At 41.5% G+C, this 18,414-nt stretch overlaps 1 protein-coding gene across 5 annotated transcripts in view; it reads right to left on the reverse strand.

The window, feature by feature from the left end:
• LOC139763930 (dystrophin-like) overlaps positions 1–18,414 on the reverse strand; it is an 84,141-nt gene that overhangs the window by 35,299 nt on the left and 30,428 nt on the right. For all 5 annotated transcript variants that reach the window (XM_071690394.1, XM_071690390.1, XM_071690392.1 and 2 more), the window contains one exon: positions 9,156–9,267. In XM_071690394.1, coding sequence (XP_071546495.1) covers positions 9,156–9,267 — 112 coding nt within the window. The remainder of the gene's footprint in view (positions 1–9,155; positions 9,268–18,414) is intronic.

Raw genomic sequence — 18,414 nt, forward strand, 5'->3', positions numbered from 1 at the left:
TGGATGTGCTGGAAATGAGATGTTTGAGGAAAATGTGTGGTGTGAGGTGGTTTGATCGAGTAAGTAATGTAAGGGTAAGAGAGGTGTGGAAATAAAAAGAGCGTGGTTGAGAGAGCAGAAGAGGGTGTTTTGAAATGGTTTGGGCACATGGAGAGAATGAGTGAGGAAAGACTGACCAAGAGGATATATGTGTCGGAGGTGGAGGGAACAAGGAGAAGTGGGAGACCAAATTGGAGGTGGAAAGATGGAGTGAAAAAGATTTTGTGTGATCAGGGCCTGAACATGCAGGAGGGTGAAAGGAGGGCAAGGAATAGAGTGAATTGGATCGATGTGGTATACTGGGGTTGACGTGCTGTCAGTGGACTGAATCAGGGCATGTGAAGCGTCAGGGGTAAACCATGGAAAGCTGTGTAGGTATGTATATTTGCGTGTGTGGACGTATGTATATACATATGTATGGGGGTGGGTTGGGCCATTTCTTTCATCTGTTTCCTTGCGCTACCTCGCAAACGTGGGAGACAGCGAAAAAAAAAAACATAAACATGTACATACATATTCATACTTGCTTGCTTTCATCCATTCCCAGCGCCACCTGCCTCACAGGAAACAGCACTGCCACCCACCCTACAGGAAACAGCACTGCCACCTGCCCCACAGGAAACAGCACTGCCACCCACCCAGCAACAGCAAGTAGTGCCAGGGAACATGAATTAAGGCCACATCCACTCACATCCATTCTTTAGATGTCGTGTGTAATGCACCAAAACCACAGCTCCCTATCCACATCTAGGCCCCAAATACCTTTCCATGGTTTATCACAGCCATTTCACATGCCCTGTTTCAGTCAATTGGTGGCATGTCGACCCCAGTATACTACATCATTTCAATTCACTCTATTTCACGCAAGCCTTTCACCCTCCTGCATCTTCAGACCAAGATCGCTCAAAATCTTTTTCACTTCAGCCTTCCACCTACAGTTTGGTCTCATGCTTCTTGTTCCCTCCACTTCTGACATATTCATCCTCTTTGTCAACCTTCCTCACTCATTCTCTACATACGTCCAAACTATTTCAATACACCCTCTTCTGCTCTCCCAACCACACTTTTTATTACCATACATCTCTCTTACCCTTTCATTACTTACTCGATCAAACCACCTCACACCACATAATGTCCTCAACCATTCCATTTCCAACACCTCCTTCCTCCTCCATACAACCCTATCTATGGTCCAGTCCATGCTTCACAACCATATAATATTGTTGGAACCAATATTCCTTCAAACGTACCCATTTTTGCTCCCTTAAATAACGTTCTCTCCTTCCACACATTCTTTGTCACTCCCAGAACCCTTGCCCCCATACCCATCCTATGACTCACTTCCACTTCCTTTGACCCATTCGCCTCCAAGTCTACTCCCAGATATTTAAAACACTTCACTTCCTCCACCTTTTCTCCATCCAAACTTACATCCCAATTAACTTGACTCTCATCCCTACAGAACCCAATAACCTTGCTTTTATTTACATCTACTCTCAATTTTCTTGTTTCACACACTATTCCAAGCTTAGTCACCAACTTCTGCAGTTTCTCATTTGAATCAGCCACCACTGCTGCATCAATGGCAAACAACTGAGTCACTTCCCAGGCCCTTTCAACCCAAACACATTGCACACTCTCTTCAAAACTCTTGCATTTACCTCCCTCACCACCCCATCCATAAACAAATCAAACTACCATGGGGACATCTTACACCCTTGCCACAGACCAACCTTTACTGGGAACAAATCACTCCTATCCTCCTACCCATACATATGCCTTACACCCTTGATAAAAACTTTTCACTGCTTCCAGCAGCTTACCTCCCACACCCCATACTCTTAGGACCTTCCACAAAGCATCTCTATCAACCCTATCATATGCCTTCTCCAGATCCATAAATGCCACATACAAATCCATCTGTTTTTCTACGTATTTCTCACATTCCTCAAAGCAAACACCTTATCCACACATCCTCTACCACTTCTAAAACCACACTGCTCCTTCCCAATCTGATGCTCTGTATGTGACTTCGTCTCGATCAATACCCTCCTATTTGAATTTCCAGATATACTCAACAAACTTATGCCTCTGTAGTTTGAACACTCAGTTTTATCACCTTTTTCCCTTTATACAATGGCACTATACATGCATTCTTTCAATCCTCAGGCACTTCACCATGATCCAGACATACAACAAATATCTTCACCAACCAAGAAACAACTCCTTTCTTGATAAATTCAACAGCAATACCATCCATTCTCACCGCCTTGCCAGATTTCATCTCCCACAAGGTGTTCACCACCTCCTCTCTTTTCATCAAACCACTCTCTATGACTCTCACTTAACATACCACCCCAAACTAAACAACCTACATCTGCCAATCTATCATCAACCACATTCAACAATCCTTTGAAATACTCACTCCATCTCCTCCTCACATCACTACCTGTGATCACAATACTATACCAGGCAAAAGCATGCAGACACAATTGCTAGTTCACTATAATGGCATATATGCAACATTAATGAGGAAATATGGAAACTTTTTCTAAATTTGCAAAACCATCTGGCAAAGTGAATCATGGAGTACTACTAAAGAAAGTAACAAAGCATAATATCAAAGTAAAAACAGAAAACTGGATCAAAAAATTTATAACCAAAAGAAAATTGAAAATAGTCACGAACACTAATATGTTCAGGGAATAAGTCTTTTCAGGTGTCCCACAAAGAACAATATTAGTCTCTATATTATTTGTAATCATAATAATTGACATTCATAAGAATGTATACAGGAGTATTGTTATTGTTTTGCAGATGACATGAGTGAATAAAACCAGAAAATGAAGATCAAGAGAAAATGCAGATATCTGGATAACATATACAAATGGACAAAAGAGAATCTACTGGAATTCAGTGAAGAGAAATTTTAACAACTATGTCATGGGACAATTAGGAGGTAGTGGTTGGTAGGCAGCCAACAACCAGGGAGGTATATTACCAGTACTAACCACCAGGGTATTGGGAGGGTTAGTGGCATCTGCAGTGTTAGCCAACATTTTAGTTGCACTCCTCTGACTTAGGTAGCTGACTCTCCTTTCTGCCTCACTAACATGCGGACTACTGACATTTTGTCTACACTTGACAACACTTAAGTCACACAGACTTTCCTGCAGTGAGCACTATGCACTAGCCCTGCCTTTTGGCAAAATGCTAGGAGCAGTAGGTAGAAGAATTAGGTTGGGACATTTAGGCAAGTATTAGGTAGGAGCATTAGATAGTAGTAGTCATTAGGAATATTAGGCAGGAGCCTCTGCAAACACTGCACTAGCGTTGCCCTCTGCCAATGGCCTGTTAAGGATAAGGCACAAAAGACTAAGAAGTGGCACTGGAGTGCTTTAGCTATGGAGACTCTGTTGCCGTGGCCACCCCTATGATGGAGTTCCAACTGGAAGAGGCATCAGATATAGATAGATAGGACAAGTAGCAATACTTTGGTACCTATATACAAGACCCTATGGGAAAAGTAGAAACATCCAGGATTTAAGAATCTCTGTAAACGAGAATCTTTAATTTAAGGAACACACTAATAAGATAGTGCTCCTAAGCCAATAAATAAGTGGTATTGATGCTAAACACATTTGTAACTAGAAACAGAAATGTAACGATGAAAATTTTTAAAATTCATATAAGAAGTAAAACTGAATACTGTTGTGCTTTATAGTTGACAGTAAAACAAAATGAAATAAACAAAATAAATAGAATTAAAAAACACTTTACAAGTAAAGTCAGAAGACTACAGTATATGAATTACCATGAAGCATTTGGAGAATATGAATTATAGTTAGAAAGGCATATTAGCATCACAATAAATGGTAGGTATAAAATGACATAGCCTAAACCCGAAAGCAATTCAGTAAGGTAGACACAGAATCATAAAATCAAATGTAATGCCTGGAAATACAGTAAAAAGGCACCAGCAATGAAGTTGGAACTATCATTTGATGCGATACCACTTTTGTAACTAGAAACAGAAATCTAACAATGAAAATTTTCAATATTCATATCAGAAGTAAAACTGAATACTGTTGTACTTTATAGTTGACAGTTAAACAGAATGAAATAAACAAAATAAAAAGAATCTAAAAACACTAGAAGTAATCACCAGCAGACTACAGTATATGAATTACCATGAAAAAATTAGAGAATATGAATTATATCTATTTATTCATTTTGCTTTGTCGCTGTCTCCCACATCAGCGAGGTAGCGCAAGGAAACAGACGAAAGAATGGCCCTACCCACCCACATACATATGTATATACATATATGTCCACACACGCAAATAAACATAACTATACATCTCAACGTATACATATATCTACACACACAGATATATACATATATACACATGCACATAATTCATACTGTTTGCCTTTATTCATTCCAATCGCCACCCCACCACACATGAAATAACAACCCCCTCCCTCCTCATGTGCACGAGATAGCGCTAGGAAAAGACAACAAAGGCCACATTCATTCACACTCAGTCTCTAGCTGTCATGTAATAATGCACTGAAACCACAGCTCCCTTTCCACATCCAGGCCCCACAGAACTTTCCATGGTTTACCCCAGAGGCTTCACATGCCCTGATTCAATCCACTGACAGCACATCGATCCCAGTATACCACATCGTTCCAATTCACTCTATTCCTAGCACGCCTTTCACCCTCCTGCATGTTCAGGCCCCGATCACTAAAAATCTTTTTCACTCCATCTTTCCACCTCCAATTTGGTCTTCCACTTTTCCTTGTTCCACCCTCCTCCGCACAACTCTATCTATAGCCCACGCCTCGCAACCATATAACATTGTTGGAACCACTATTCCTTCAAACATACCCATTTTTGCTTTCCGAGATAATGTTCTCGACTTCCACACACTCTTCCAACGCTCCCAGGATTTTCGCCCCCTCCCCCACCCTATGATCCACTTCCGCTTCCATGGTTCCATCCGCTGCCAGATCCACTCCCAGATATCTAAAACACTTCACTTCCTCCAGTTTTTCTCCATTCAAACTTACCTCCCAATTGACTTGTCCCTCAACCCTACTGTACCTAATAGCCTTGCTCTTATTCACATTTACTCTCAGCTTTCTTCTTTCACACACTTTACCAAACTCAGTCACCAGCTTCTGCAGTTTCTCACACAAATCAGCCACCAGCGCTGTATCATCAGCGAACAACAATTGACTCATTTCCCAAGCTCTCTCATCCACAACAGACTGCATACTTGCCCCTATTTCCAAAACTCTTGCATTCACTTCCTAACAACCCCATCCATAAACAAATTAAACAACCATGGACACATCACACACCACTACCGCAAACCTACATTCACTGAGAATCAATCACTTTCCTCTCTTCCTACATGTATACATGCCTTACATCCTTGATAAAAACTTTTCACTGCTTCTAACAACTTACCTCCCACACCATATATTCTTTATATCTTCCACAGAGCATCTCTATCAACTCTCATCATATGCCTTCTTCAGATCCATAAATGCTACATACAAATCCATTTGCTTTTCTAAGTATTTCTCATATACATTCTTCAAAGCAAACACCTGATCCACATCCTCTACCACTTCTGAAACCACACTGCTCTTCCCCAGTCTGATGCTCTGTACATGCCTTCACCCTCTCAATCAATACCCTCCCATATAATTTACCAGGAAGACTCAACAAACTTATACCTCTGTAATTTGAGCACTCACTTTTATCCCCTTTACCTTTGTACAATGGCACTATGCAAGCATTCCGCCAATCCTAAAGCATTTCACCATGAGTCATACATACATCAAATAACCTTACCAACCAGTCAACAACACAGTCACCCCCTTTTTTAATAAATTCCACTGCAGTACCATCCAAACCCGCTGCCTTGCTAGCTTTCATCTTCTGCAAAGCTTTTACTACCTCTTCTCCGTTTACCAAATGATTCTCCCTAACCCTCTCACTTTGCACACCACCTCGACCAAAACACCCTATATCTGCCACTCTATCATCAAACACATTCAACAAACCTTCAAAATACTCACTCCATCTCCTTCTCACATCACCACTACTTGTTATCACCTCCCCATTAGCCCCCTTCACTGAAGTTCCCATTTGTTCCCCTGCCTTACGCACTTTATTTACCTCCTTCCAAAACATCTTTTTATTCTCCTTAAAATTTAATGATACTCTCTCACCCCAACTCTCATTTGCCCTCTTTTTCACCTCTTGCACCTTTCTCTTGACCTCCTGCCTCTTTCTTTTATACATCTCCCACTCATTTGCATTATTTCCCTGCAAAAATCATCCAAAAATGCCTCTCTCTTCTCTTTAACTAATAATCTTACTTCATCCCACCACTCACTACCCTTTCTAATCTGCCCACCTCACATGCTTCTCATGCCACAAGCATCTTTTGCACAAGCCATCACTGCTTCCCTAAATACATCCCATTCCTACCCCACTCCTCTTACCTCCTTTGTTCTCACCTTTTTCCATTCTGTACTCAGAGTCTCCTGGTACTTCCTCACACAAGTCTCCTTCCCAAGCTCACCTACTCTCACCACTCTTTTCACCCCAACATTCTCTCTTCTTTTCTGAAAAACCTCTACAAATCTTCACCTTCGCCTCCACAAGATAATGATCAGACATCCCTCCAGTTGCACCTCTCAGCACATTAACATCCAAGAGTCTCTCTTTCGCGCACCTATCAATTAACACATAATCCAATAATGCTCTCTGGCCATCTCTCCAACTTACATACGTATACTTATGTATCTCTCTTTTTAAACCAGGTATTCCCAATCACCAGTCCTTTTTCAGCACATAAATCTACAAGCTCTTCACCATTTCCACTTACAAAAATGAACACCCCATGTACACCAATTATCCCCTAAACTGCCACATTAATCACCTTTGCATTCAAATCACCCATTACTATAACCCGGTATCGTGCATCAAAACTACTAACACACTCATTCAGCTGCTCCCAAAACACTTACCTCTCATGATCTTTCTTCTCATGCCAAGGTGCATATGCACCAATTATCACCCATCTCTCTCCATCCACTTTCAGTTTTACCCATATCAATCTAGAATTTACTTTCTTACACTATATCACATACTCCCACCACTCCTGTTTCAGGAGTAGTGCTACTCCTTCCCTTGCTCTTGTCCTCTCACTAACCACTGACTTTACTCCCAAGACATTCCCAAACCACTCTTCCCCTTTACCCTTGAGCTTCGTTTCACTCAGAGCCAAAACATCCAGGTTCCTTTCCTCAAACATACTACCTATCTCTCCTTTTTTCTCATCTTGGTTACATCCACACACATTTAGACACCCCAATCTGAGCCTTCGAAGAGGATGAGCACTCCCCGGGTGACTCCTTCTTCTGTTTCCCCTTTTAGAAAGTTAAAATACAAGGAGGAGAGGGTTTCCAGCCCCCTGCTCCCGTCCCCTTTAGTCGCCTTCTATGACATGTGAGGAATGCATGGGAAGTATTCTTTCACCCCTATCCCCAGGGATAAAATATGAATTATAGCTTGAAAGACATATTAAGCATCACAACTAATGGTAGGTATAAAAGGGCATATCCTAAACCTGAAAGTAATTCAGTAGGTAGATACAGAATCATGAAATCAAATGTAATGCCTGGAAATACAGTAAAAAGGAACCAGCAATGAAGTTGGAACTATCATAAGATGCCATACCAGAACTAAGCAACATAAATGAGGTGACTATGCAAACACTCAAAAGTAAGCTTGACTCATGATGAAGAAAATATCGGATGAACCTACTATCGATGAGTATGGTTGGAGAAAAAAAAAAGCATCATACAACAAGCAAGGTATGAGATGAAAAATAATAGTTACAAGCAAAAAAATAGTACAACAAGCAAGCAGTGCACTCATGACAAAATCTTGCCACAGGAATTCACAGTTAGGTAGTCTGTTAGACTTTCCTTACACTTCCTTTCCATATATCCAAATCTTTTCAGCACACCTCTTCAGCCCTCTCATACATACTCTTCTTGCTTTTATACCTCTATCTTACTTATCATTTCTTGCTTGGGCTACCCTCTCCTCCTAACATCAAATACTGTCCTCATACATTTCACTTCCAACACACTCCCTCTTCTGCATTATTTTACCTAAGGCCCTTGAATCGTCCACATAACCATCAGAACCACTACACCATCAAACAAGCCCATCTTAGCCTTCACAGACAGTAATTGCCCTTTCCAAACACTCATCAGAGTACCCAGAACCTTCACCCCCTCACCCACACTATGGCTTACTTCAGCTCCCATGGTTCACTGCACACTTATGGGTATCGAAAAAAAAATCCACTTTCTTCAGGTTTTATCTATTCAAGTTCACACTGCAACCAACCTGTCTCTTTCCCATACTAAATATAATAACTTTACTTTTATTCATATCAACTATTGAACATTCTCTCCTTAAAAACTCTCCCTAACTTTAAAAACTCTCCCTAACTCAAAAACTAGCCTCTCCAATTTCCCCACCCAAAGCTGCTACCAGAGCCTTGTCATGAGCAAACAGCAACGGACCCAAACAAATGAAACTATAACTTTTACCATCAAAAACATAAACACTATTAAAACAGACATTGTTTCTTTTACTATAAAAACATTTACAAGAATGACCTTATACATCATCCTTTCTGAAATGATAACACAGTTACAATTTTGTTTATGATTTGGAAAGTCTTCAATACATGATATTTTCTTCTGCTACACCATAAGGTTCCCAGCATTATCTAAGGGTACAATGTGGAATCATACACAAATTGGAAAATTAAACAAGGAAGCAAAGGTTTAGACACACGAGGATGGCATGGCAAATACTATGTATATCCATAACTGTGGCATGGCACAATGAGAGGGGTTAGGAATAAATAAGAGTTGATGTATATCACGAAAGGAAGTGACATAAAAACATTTTTGGTAAACTGTTCCTTAGCAGTTAAAAATGAAAAGACTTAGTAAACAGTGATAATGAAAACAAGCACTAACTGAAGAAGACTCTCATACTTGCCTAGTTCTGCTGCTGAGAGTCTATATAAGGTGGTCCACCACACCAGGGTCTGTGGCTCCTGAAGCAACCATGACAGGAGAACCTCCTCAGTCACTCCTACTTCACCCTCCACCTGATATGTACCATATTCATAGGTCACCATCAGCAGTATTAACACATGAACAATTATTTTAGACATGAGACACTAAACTGAATTTAAGAGGTAAAAATGTCTAAAACTGGGACCAACATTAATAAGCATGATTAAATATCAAATTGCAATAAATAGTGCTGAGTGAGTCGTGCCAGAGATGCATGTGGCATGCATAAGGTGGGAGGTGGGCAGATTAGAAAGAGTAGAGGAATGAAGAAATAAACTTGCAAGTGAAGGAGAATTGCAAAGTATTTAGGCAGTACTTTCAGAAAAAGGAATGCAAATGATTAGGTGATGTATAAGAAAAAGGGGCAGAAGGTCACAAAAAACTGCAGGAGCTGAAAAAGGGGCAAATAAGACTTAGGGTGAACAAGCACCAGTAAACTTTAGGGAGAATATGTTTTGGAAGGAGGTTAACAGTGTGTGAAAAATAAGAGAACAAATAGGAGTATCGGTGAAGGGGGGGAAATGGGAAGTGGAAACAAGCAATAATGAAGTGAGGAGGATAAGGAAAGAGTATCTTGAAAGACTTGAATGTGTTTGATGATAGGGTGGCAGATGTAGGGTGTTGGGTGGTATGCAAAGTATGAGTCATGTAATGGTATGATGAAGAGACATGATGCGGTGAAAGCCTTACATGAGATGAAATGTGGCAAGGAGGCTTGACTGGATAGTATTGCAGTTAGACTTATTAAGAAAAGGGGGTAGGGGTGGTGGTGTTATTGATTGGCTGGTAGAGGATGTTCAATGGATCCTGATGAGCTACCTAGGATTGTCAGAAGGCGTGTATAGTGCCACTGCATCAAGGCAAGGGGGATAAAGGCAATTCACACTACAGAGGTATAAGTCTGTTGAGTGGAAATGATAAGTTGTATGGAAAGGTATTGATTGAGAGGATGAATGCATTTATAGAGCATCTGACTGGGGAGGAGCAATATAGTTTCAGAAGTGGTAGAGATTGTGTGGCTCAGGCGTTTGCTTTAAAGAGTATTTCTTTTTATCATACATAACCGCAGTTTCCCGCGCCAGCGAAGTAACGCAAGAAAACATACGAAGAATGGCCTAACCACCCACAATTACATATCTATACATAAATTTGGGAACTTTAATTTTATTTATTTATTTTGCTTTGTCGCTGTCTCCCGTGTTAGTGGGGTAGCGCAAGGAAACAGACGAAAGAATGGCCCAACCCGCCCACATACACACGTATATACATACAGGTCCACACACGCAAATATACATACCTATACATCTCAATGTACACATATATATACACACACAGACATATACACATGTACATAATTCATACTGTCTGCCTTTATTTGTTCCCATCGCCACCTCGCCACACATAGAATAACAACCCCCTCCCCCCCTCATGTATGCGAGGTAGCGCTAGGAAAAGACACCAAAGGCCCCATTCATTCACACTCAGTCTCTAGCTGTCATGTAGTAATGCACCGAAACCACAGCTCCCTTTCCACATCCAGGCCCCACACAACTTTCCATGGTTTACCCCAGACGCTTCAAATGCCCTGGTTCAATCCATTGACAGCACGTCGACCCCGGTATACCACATCATTCCAATTCACTCTATTCCTTGCACGCCTTTCACCCTCCTGCATGTTCAGGCCCCGATCACTCAAAATCTTTTTCACTCCATCTTTCCACCTCCAATTTGGTCTCCCACTTCTCCTCGTTCCCTCCACCTCTGACACATATATCCTCTTGGTCAATCTTTCCTCACTCATTCTTTCCAAGTGACCAAACCATTTCAAAACACCCTCTTCTGCTCTCTCAACCACACTCTTTTTATTTCCACACATCTCTCTTACCCTTACATTACTTACTCGATCAAACCACCTCACACCACATATTGTCCTCAAACATCTCATTTCCAGCACATCCACCCTCCTGTGCACAACTCTATCCATAACCCACGCCTCGCAACCACACAACATTGTTGGAACCACTATTCCTTCAAACATACCCATTTTTGCTTTCCGAGATAATGTTCTCGACTTCCACACATTCTTCAAGGCTCCCAGAATTTTCGCCCCCTTCCCCACCCTATGATTCACTTCCGCTTCCATAGTTCCATCCGCTGCCAAATCCACTCCCAGATATCTAAAACACTTTACTTCTTCCAGTTTTTCTCCATTAAAACTTACCTCCCAATTGACTTGACCCTCAACCCTACTGCATCTAATAACCTTGCTCTTATTCACATTTACTCTTAACTTTCTTCTTTCATACACTTTACCAAACTCAGTCACCAGCTTCTGCAGTTTCTTACATGAATCAGCCACCAGCGCTGTATCATCAGCGAACAACAACTGACTCACTTCCCATGTTCTCTCATCCACAACAGACTGCATACGTGCCCCTCTTTCTAAAACTCTTGCATTCACCTCCCTAACAACCCCATCCATAAACAAATTAAACAACCATGGAGACATCACACACCCCTGCCGCAAACCCACATTCACTGAGAACCAATCACTTTCCTCTCTTCCTACGCGTACACATGCCTTACCTCCTCGATAAAAACCTTTCACTGCTTCTAACAACTTTCCTCCCACACCATATATTCTTAATACCTTCCACAGAGTATCTCTATCAACTCTATCATATGCCTTCTCCAGATCCATAAATGCTACATACAAATCCATTTGCTTTTCTAAGTATTTCTCACATACATTCTTCAAAGCAAACACCTGATCCACACATCCTCTACCACTTCTGAAACCACACTGCTCTTCCCCAATCTGATGCTCTGTACATGCCTTCACCCTCTCAATCAATACCCTCCCATATAATCTACCAGGAATACTCAACAAACTTATACCTCTGTAATTTGAGCACTCACTCTTATCCCCTTTGCCTTTGTACAATGGCACTATGCAAGCATTCCACCAATCCTCAGGCACCTCACCATGAATCATACATACACCAAATAACCTTACCAACCAGTCAACAACACAGTCACCCCCTTTTTTAATAAATTCCACTGCATACCATCCAAACCTGCTGCCTTGCCGGCTTTCATCTTCCGCAAAGCTTTTACTACCTCTTCTCTATTTACCAAATCATTTTCCCTAACCCTCTCACTTTGCACACCACCTCGACCAAAACACCCTATATCTGTCACTCTATCATCAAACACATTCAACAAACCTTCAAAATACTCACTCCATCTCCTTCTCACATCACCACTACTAGTTATCACCTCCCCCTTAGCCCCCTTCACTGAAGTTCCCATTTGCTCCCTTGTCTTATGCACTTTATTTACCTCCTTCCACAACATCTTTTTATTCTCCCTAAAATTTAATGATACTCTCTCACCCCAACTCTCATTTGCCCTCTTTTTCACCTCGTGCACCTTTCTCTTGACCTCCTGCCTCTTTCTTTTATACCTCTCCCACTCATTTGCATTTTTTCCCTGCAAAAATCGTCCAAAAGCCTCTCTCTTCTCTTTCACCAATAATCTAACTTCTTCATCCCACCACTCACTACCTTTTCTAATCAACCCACCTCCCACGCTTCTCATGCCACAAGCATCTTTTGCGCAAGCCATCACTGCTTCACTAAATACATCCCATTCCTCCCCCACTCTCCTTACCTCCTTTGTTCTCACCTTTTTCCATTCTGTACTCAGTCTCTCCTGGTACTTCCTCACACAAGTCTCCTTCCCAAGCTCACTTACTCTCTTCACCCCAACATTCTCTCTTCTTTTCTGAAAACCCCCACAAATCTTCACCTTTGCCTCCACAAAATAATGATCAGACATCCCTCCAGTTGCACCTCTCAGCACATTAACATCCAAAAGTCTTTCTTTCATGCGTCTATCAATTAACACTTACTGTGTTTAATTTCCCTGTGGACTCATAGAAATATACATACGTATACATTTCAACGTATACATACATATACATACACAGACATCTACATATATACACATGTACATATTCATGTGTATATATGGGGTGTCTAAATGTGTGTGGATGTAACCAAGATGAGAAAAAAGGAGAGATAGGTAGTATGTTTGAGGAAAGGAACCTGGATGTTTTGGCTCTGAGTGAAACGAAGCTAAAGGGTAAAGGGGAAGAGTGGTTTGGGAATGTCTTGGGAGTAAAGTCAGGGGTTAGTGAGAGGACAAGAGCTAGGGAAGGAGTAGCACTACTCCTGAATCAGGAGTTGTGGGAGTATGTGATAGAGTGTAAGAAAGTAAATTCTAGATTGATATGGGTAAAACTGAAAGTTGATGGAGAAAGATGGGTGATTATTGGTGCATATGCACCTGGGCATGAGAAGAAAGATCATGAGAGGCAAGTGTTTTGGGAGTAGCTGAATGAGTGTGTTAGTGGTTTTGATGCAAAAGACCAGGTTATAGTGATGGGTGATTTGAATGCAAAGGTGAGTAATGTGGCAGTTGAGGGAATAATTGGTATACATGGAGTGTTCAGTGTTGTAAATGGAAATGGTGAAGAGCTTGTAGATTTATGTGCTGAAAAAGGACTGGTGATTGGGAATACCTGGTTTAAAAAGCGAGATATACATAAGTATACCTATGTAAGTAGGAGAGATGGCCAGAGAGCATTATTGGATTATGTGTTAATTGATAGACGCATGAAAGAGAGACTTTTGGATGTTAATGTGCTGAGAGGTGCAACTGGAGGGATGTCTGATCATTATCTTGTGGAAGCAAAGGTGAAGATTTGTGGGGGTTTTCAGAAAAGAAGAGAGAATGTTGGGGTGAAGAGAGTGGTGAGAGTAAGTGAGCTTGGGAAGGAGACTTGTATGAGGAAGTACCAGGATAGACTGAGTACAGAATGGAAAAAGGTGAGAACAATGGAAGTAAGGGGAGTGGGGGAGGAATGGGATGTATTTAGGGAAGCAGTGATGGCTTGCGCAAAAGATGCTTGTGGCATGAGAAGCATGGGAGGTGGGTTGATTAGAAAAGGTAGTGAGTGGTGGGATGAAGAAGTAAGATTATTAGTGAAAGAGAAGAGAGAGGCATTTGAACGATTTTTGCAGGGAAAAGATGCAAATGAGTGGGAGAGGTATAAAAGAAAGAGGCAGGAGGTCAAGAGAAAGGTGCAAGAGGTGAAAAAGAGGGCAAATGAGAGTTGGGGCGAGAGAGTATCATTAAATTTCAGGGAGAATAAATAGATGTTTTGGAAGGAGGTAAATAAAGTGCGTAAGATAAGGGAGCAAATGGGAACTTCAGTGAAGGGGGCAAATGGGAAGGTGATAACAAGTAGTGGTGATGTGAGAAGGAGATGGAGTGAGTATTTTGAAGGTTTGTTGAATGTGTTTGATGATAGAGTGGCAGATGTGGGGTGTCTTTGTCGAGGTGGTGTGCAAAGTGAGAGGGTTAGGGAAAATGATTTGGTAAATAGAGAAGAGGTAGTGAAAGCTTTACGGAAGATGAAAGCCGGCAAAGCAGCAGGTTTGGATGGCATTGCAGTGGAATTTATCAAAAAAGGGGGTGACTGTATTGTTGACTGGTTGGTAAGGTTATTTAATGTGTATATGATTCATGGTGAGGTGCCTGAGGATTGGCGGAATGCTTGCATAGTGCCATTGTACAAAGGCAAAGGGGATAAGAGTGAGTGCTCAAATTACAGAGGTATAAGTTTGTTGAGTATTCCTGGTAAATTATATGGGAGGGTATTGATTGAGAGGGTGAAGGCATGTACAGAGCATCAGATTGGGGAAGAGCAGTGTGGTTTCAGAAGTGGTAGAGGATGTGTGGATCAGGTGTTTGCTTTGAAGAATATATGCGAGAAATACTTAGAAAAACAAATGGATTTGTATGTAGCATTTATGGATCTGGAGAAGGCATATGATAGAGTTGATAGAGACGCTCTGTGGAAGGTATTAAGAATATATGGTGTGGAAGGAAAGTTGTTAGAAGCAGTGAAAAGTTTTTATCGAGGATGTAAGGCATGTGTATGTGTAGGAAGAGAGGAAAGTGATTGGTTCTCAGTGAATGTAGGTTTGCGGCAGGGGTGTGTGATGTCTCCATGGTTGTTTAATTTGTTTATGGATGGGGTTGTTAGGGAGGTGAATGCAAGAGTTTTGGAAAGAGGGGCAAGTATGAAGTCTGTTGTGGATGAGAGAACTTGGGAAGTGAGCCAGTTGTTGTTCGCTGATGATACAGCGCTGGTGGCTGATTCATGTGAGAAACTGCAGAAGCTGGTGACTGAGTTTGGTAAAGTGTGTGAAAGAAGAAAGTTAAGAGTAAATGTGAATAAGAGCAAGGTTATTAGTAGGGTTGAGGGTCATGTCAATTGGGAGGTAAGTTTGAATAGAGAAAAGCTGGAGGAAGTGAAGTGTTTTAGATATCTGGGAGTGGATCTGGCAGCGGATGGAACCATGGAAGCGGAAGTGAATCAAGGGTGGGGGAGGGGGCGAAAATTCTGGGAGCCTTGAAGAATGTTTGGAAGTCGAGAACATTATCTCGGAAAGCAAAAATGGCTATGTTTGAAGGAATAGTGGTTCCAACAATGTTGTATGGTTGCGAGGCGTGGGCTATGGATAGAGTTGTGCGCAGGAGGGTGGATGTGCTGGAAATGAGATGTTTGAGGACAATATGTGGTGTGAGGTGGTTTGATCGAGTAAGTAATGTAAGGGTGAGAGAGATGTGTGGAAATAAAGAGTGTGGTTGAGAGAGCAGAAGAGGGTGTTTTGAAATGGTTTGGTCACATGGATAGAATGAGTGGGGAAAGATTGACCAAGAGGATATATGTGTCAGAGGTGGAGGGAACAAGGAGAAGTGGGAGACCAAATTGGAGGTGGAAAGATGGAGTGAAAAAGATTTTGAGTGATCGGGGCCTGAAAATGCAGGAAGGTGAAAGGCGTGCAAGGAATAGAGTGAATTGGAACGATGTGGTATACCGGGGTCGACGTGCTGTCAATGGATTGAACCAGGGCATGTGAAGCGTCTGGGGTAAACCATGCAAAGTGTGTGGGGCCTGGATGTGGAAAGGGAGCTGTGGTTTCGGTGCATTATTACATGACAGCTAGAGACTGAGTGTGAACGAATGGGGCCTTTGGTGTTTTTCCTAGCGCTACCTCGCACACATGAGGGGGGAGGGGGTTGTTATTCCATGTGTGGCGAGGTGGCGATGGGAACAAATAAAGGCAGACAGTGTGAATTATGTACATGTGTATATATGTATGTGTCTGTGTGTGTATATATATGTGTACATTGAGATGTATAGATATGTATATTGTGCATGGGTGGACATGTATGTATATACATGTGTATGTGGGCGGGTTGGGCCATTCTTTCGTCTGTTTCCTTGCGCTACCTCATTAACGCGGAAGACAGCGACAAAGCAAAATAATAATAAAAAAAAAAATATTCATACTTGCTGCTTTCATCCATTCCCGTCACCACCCCACCACACATGAAATAGCATCCCCTCTCCAGCGTGGGAGCGTCAGAAAAAGTAAAAAAAGGCCACATTCGTTCACACTCAGTCTCTAGCTGTCATGTGTAATGCACCGAAACCACAGCTCCCTTTCCACATCCAGGCCCCACAGAACTTTCCATGGTTTACCTCAGACGCTTCACATGACCTGGTTCAATCCACTGACAGCATGTCGACCCTGGTATACCACATCATTCCAATTCACTCTATTCCTAGGACATCTTTCACCCTCCTGTATGTTCAGGCTTCGATCCCTCAAAATCTTTTTCACTCTATTCTTCCACCTCCAATTTGCTCTCCCGCTTCTCATTATTCCCTCCACCTCTGATACATATATCCTCTTTGTCAATCTTTCCTCACTCATTCTCTCCATGTGTCCAAACTGTTTCAAGACACCCTCTTCTGCTCTCTCAACCACTCTTTTTATTTCCACACATCTCTCTGACCCTTTCATTACTTACTCAATCAAACCATCTCACACCACATATTCAAAGAATGTTTATGAGAAATACTTAGAGAAACAGCTGGATATGTATGTGGCATTGCTGGATCTGGAAAAAGCATATGACAGGGTTGACAGAGATGCCTTGTAAAAATCTTAAGAATGTGTAGCGAAGGGGAAAGCTGCTAGAAGATGCATGAAGTTTTAATCAAGGGGGTAAGGTTATGGTTGTTTAATCTGTTTGTGAATGAGGCAGTGAAGGAGGTAAAGGCAAGCATATTGGAGATAGGGGTGAGCATGCAGTTTTTGAGGGAAGACAGGGCCTGAGAAGAGAGTGAGTTGTCTGCTGATGATACAACACTGGTGGCAGATTCAAATGAGAAACAGCAGAAGTTGGTGACTATTTCAAAGAATGTGTGAAAGGAGAAGGTTGAGAGTAAATGTGAAATAAAAGCTAGATTATTAGGTTTAGCAGTGCTGAAAAAAGGTTAGTTGGGGTGTAAATGTGAATGGAGAAAACTTGGAGAAAGTGAAGTGCTTCAGATACCTGAGAGTGAACATGGCAGCAAATGCAGTCAAGGAAGTGGAAATTAATCATAGGGTGGGTGAAGGGGCAAAGGTTCTGGAAGCACTGATGAATGTGTGCAAAGGCTTTCACATTTGTACCTCCTCTCTTTTCAGAATACCATTCTTCAAGACTTTCTCATTCCACATTACATCTTGTCCCAAACACATCACATCAGCCTTCACCTGAAACATTCAAGTCTTTAAAAATAATCACCCCCATCTCTTTTTTTCCATTTCTTTGGCTGTTACCACTTCCCCATCTTCTCCACTAACTATTGCTCCTATTTGTTTTCTTGTTTGCCCCTCAACATTCACCTTCTTGCAAAACATTTTCTTATTTTTTCTGAGGATCATCAGCACTTTTTTATGCCATCTCTCATTTGCCCTTTCTCAACCTATGTACCTTTCTCTTGACCTCTTAAACCTTTCTCTTGTACAACTCCAAATCATTTGCACTCCTTCCCCCAATACAAATATTGCATATTATTCTTTACTGATTATCACCAGAGATCTCATATCTACAAATCATTCCCACTCTCTCCCTCACCTATTCAGCTAAATTGTCTGATATACTTAGTTTTCAACATGGACCCATATCTTCAAGAATTCTCTCTAGTTTTCTCCAAATAATAACTTTAACTTCAATATCTCTATCATCACAGGGTGAATATGCAACCA

The sequence above is a fragment of the Panulirus ornatus genome, chromosome 48 (assembly GCF_036320965.1).
Source record: "Panulirus ornatus isolate Po-2019 chromosome 48, ASM3632096v1, whole genome shotgun sequence".
NCBI lineage: Eukaryota > Metazoa > Arthropoda > Malacostraca > Decapoda > Palinuridae > Panulirus > Panulirus ornatus.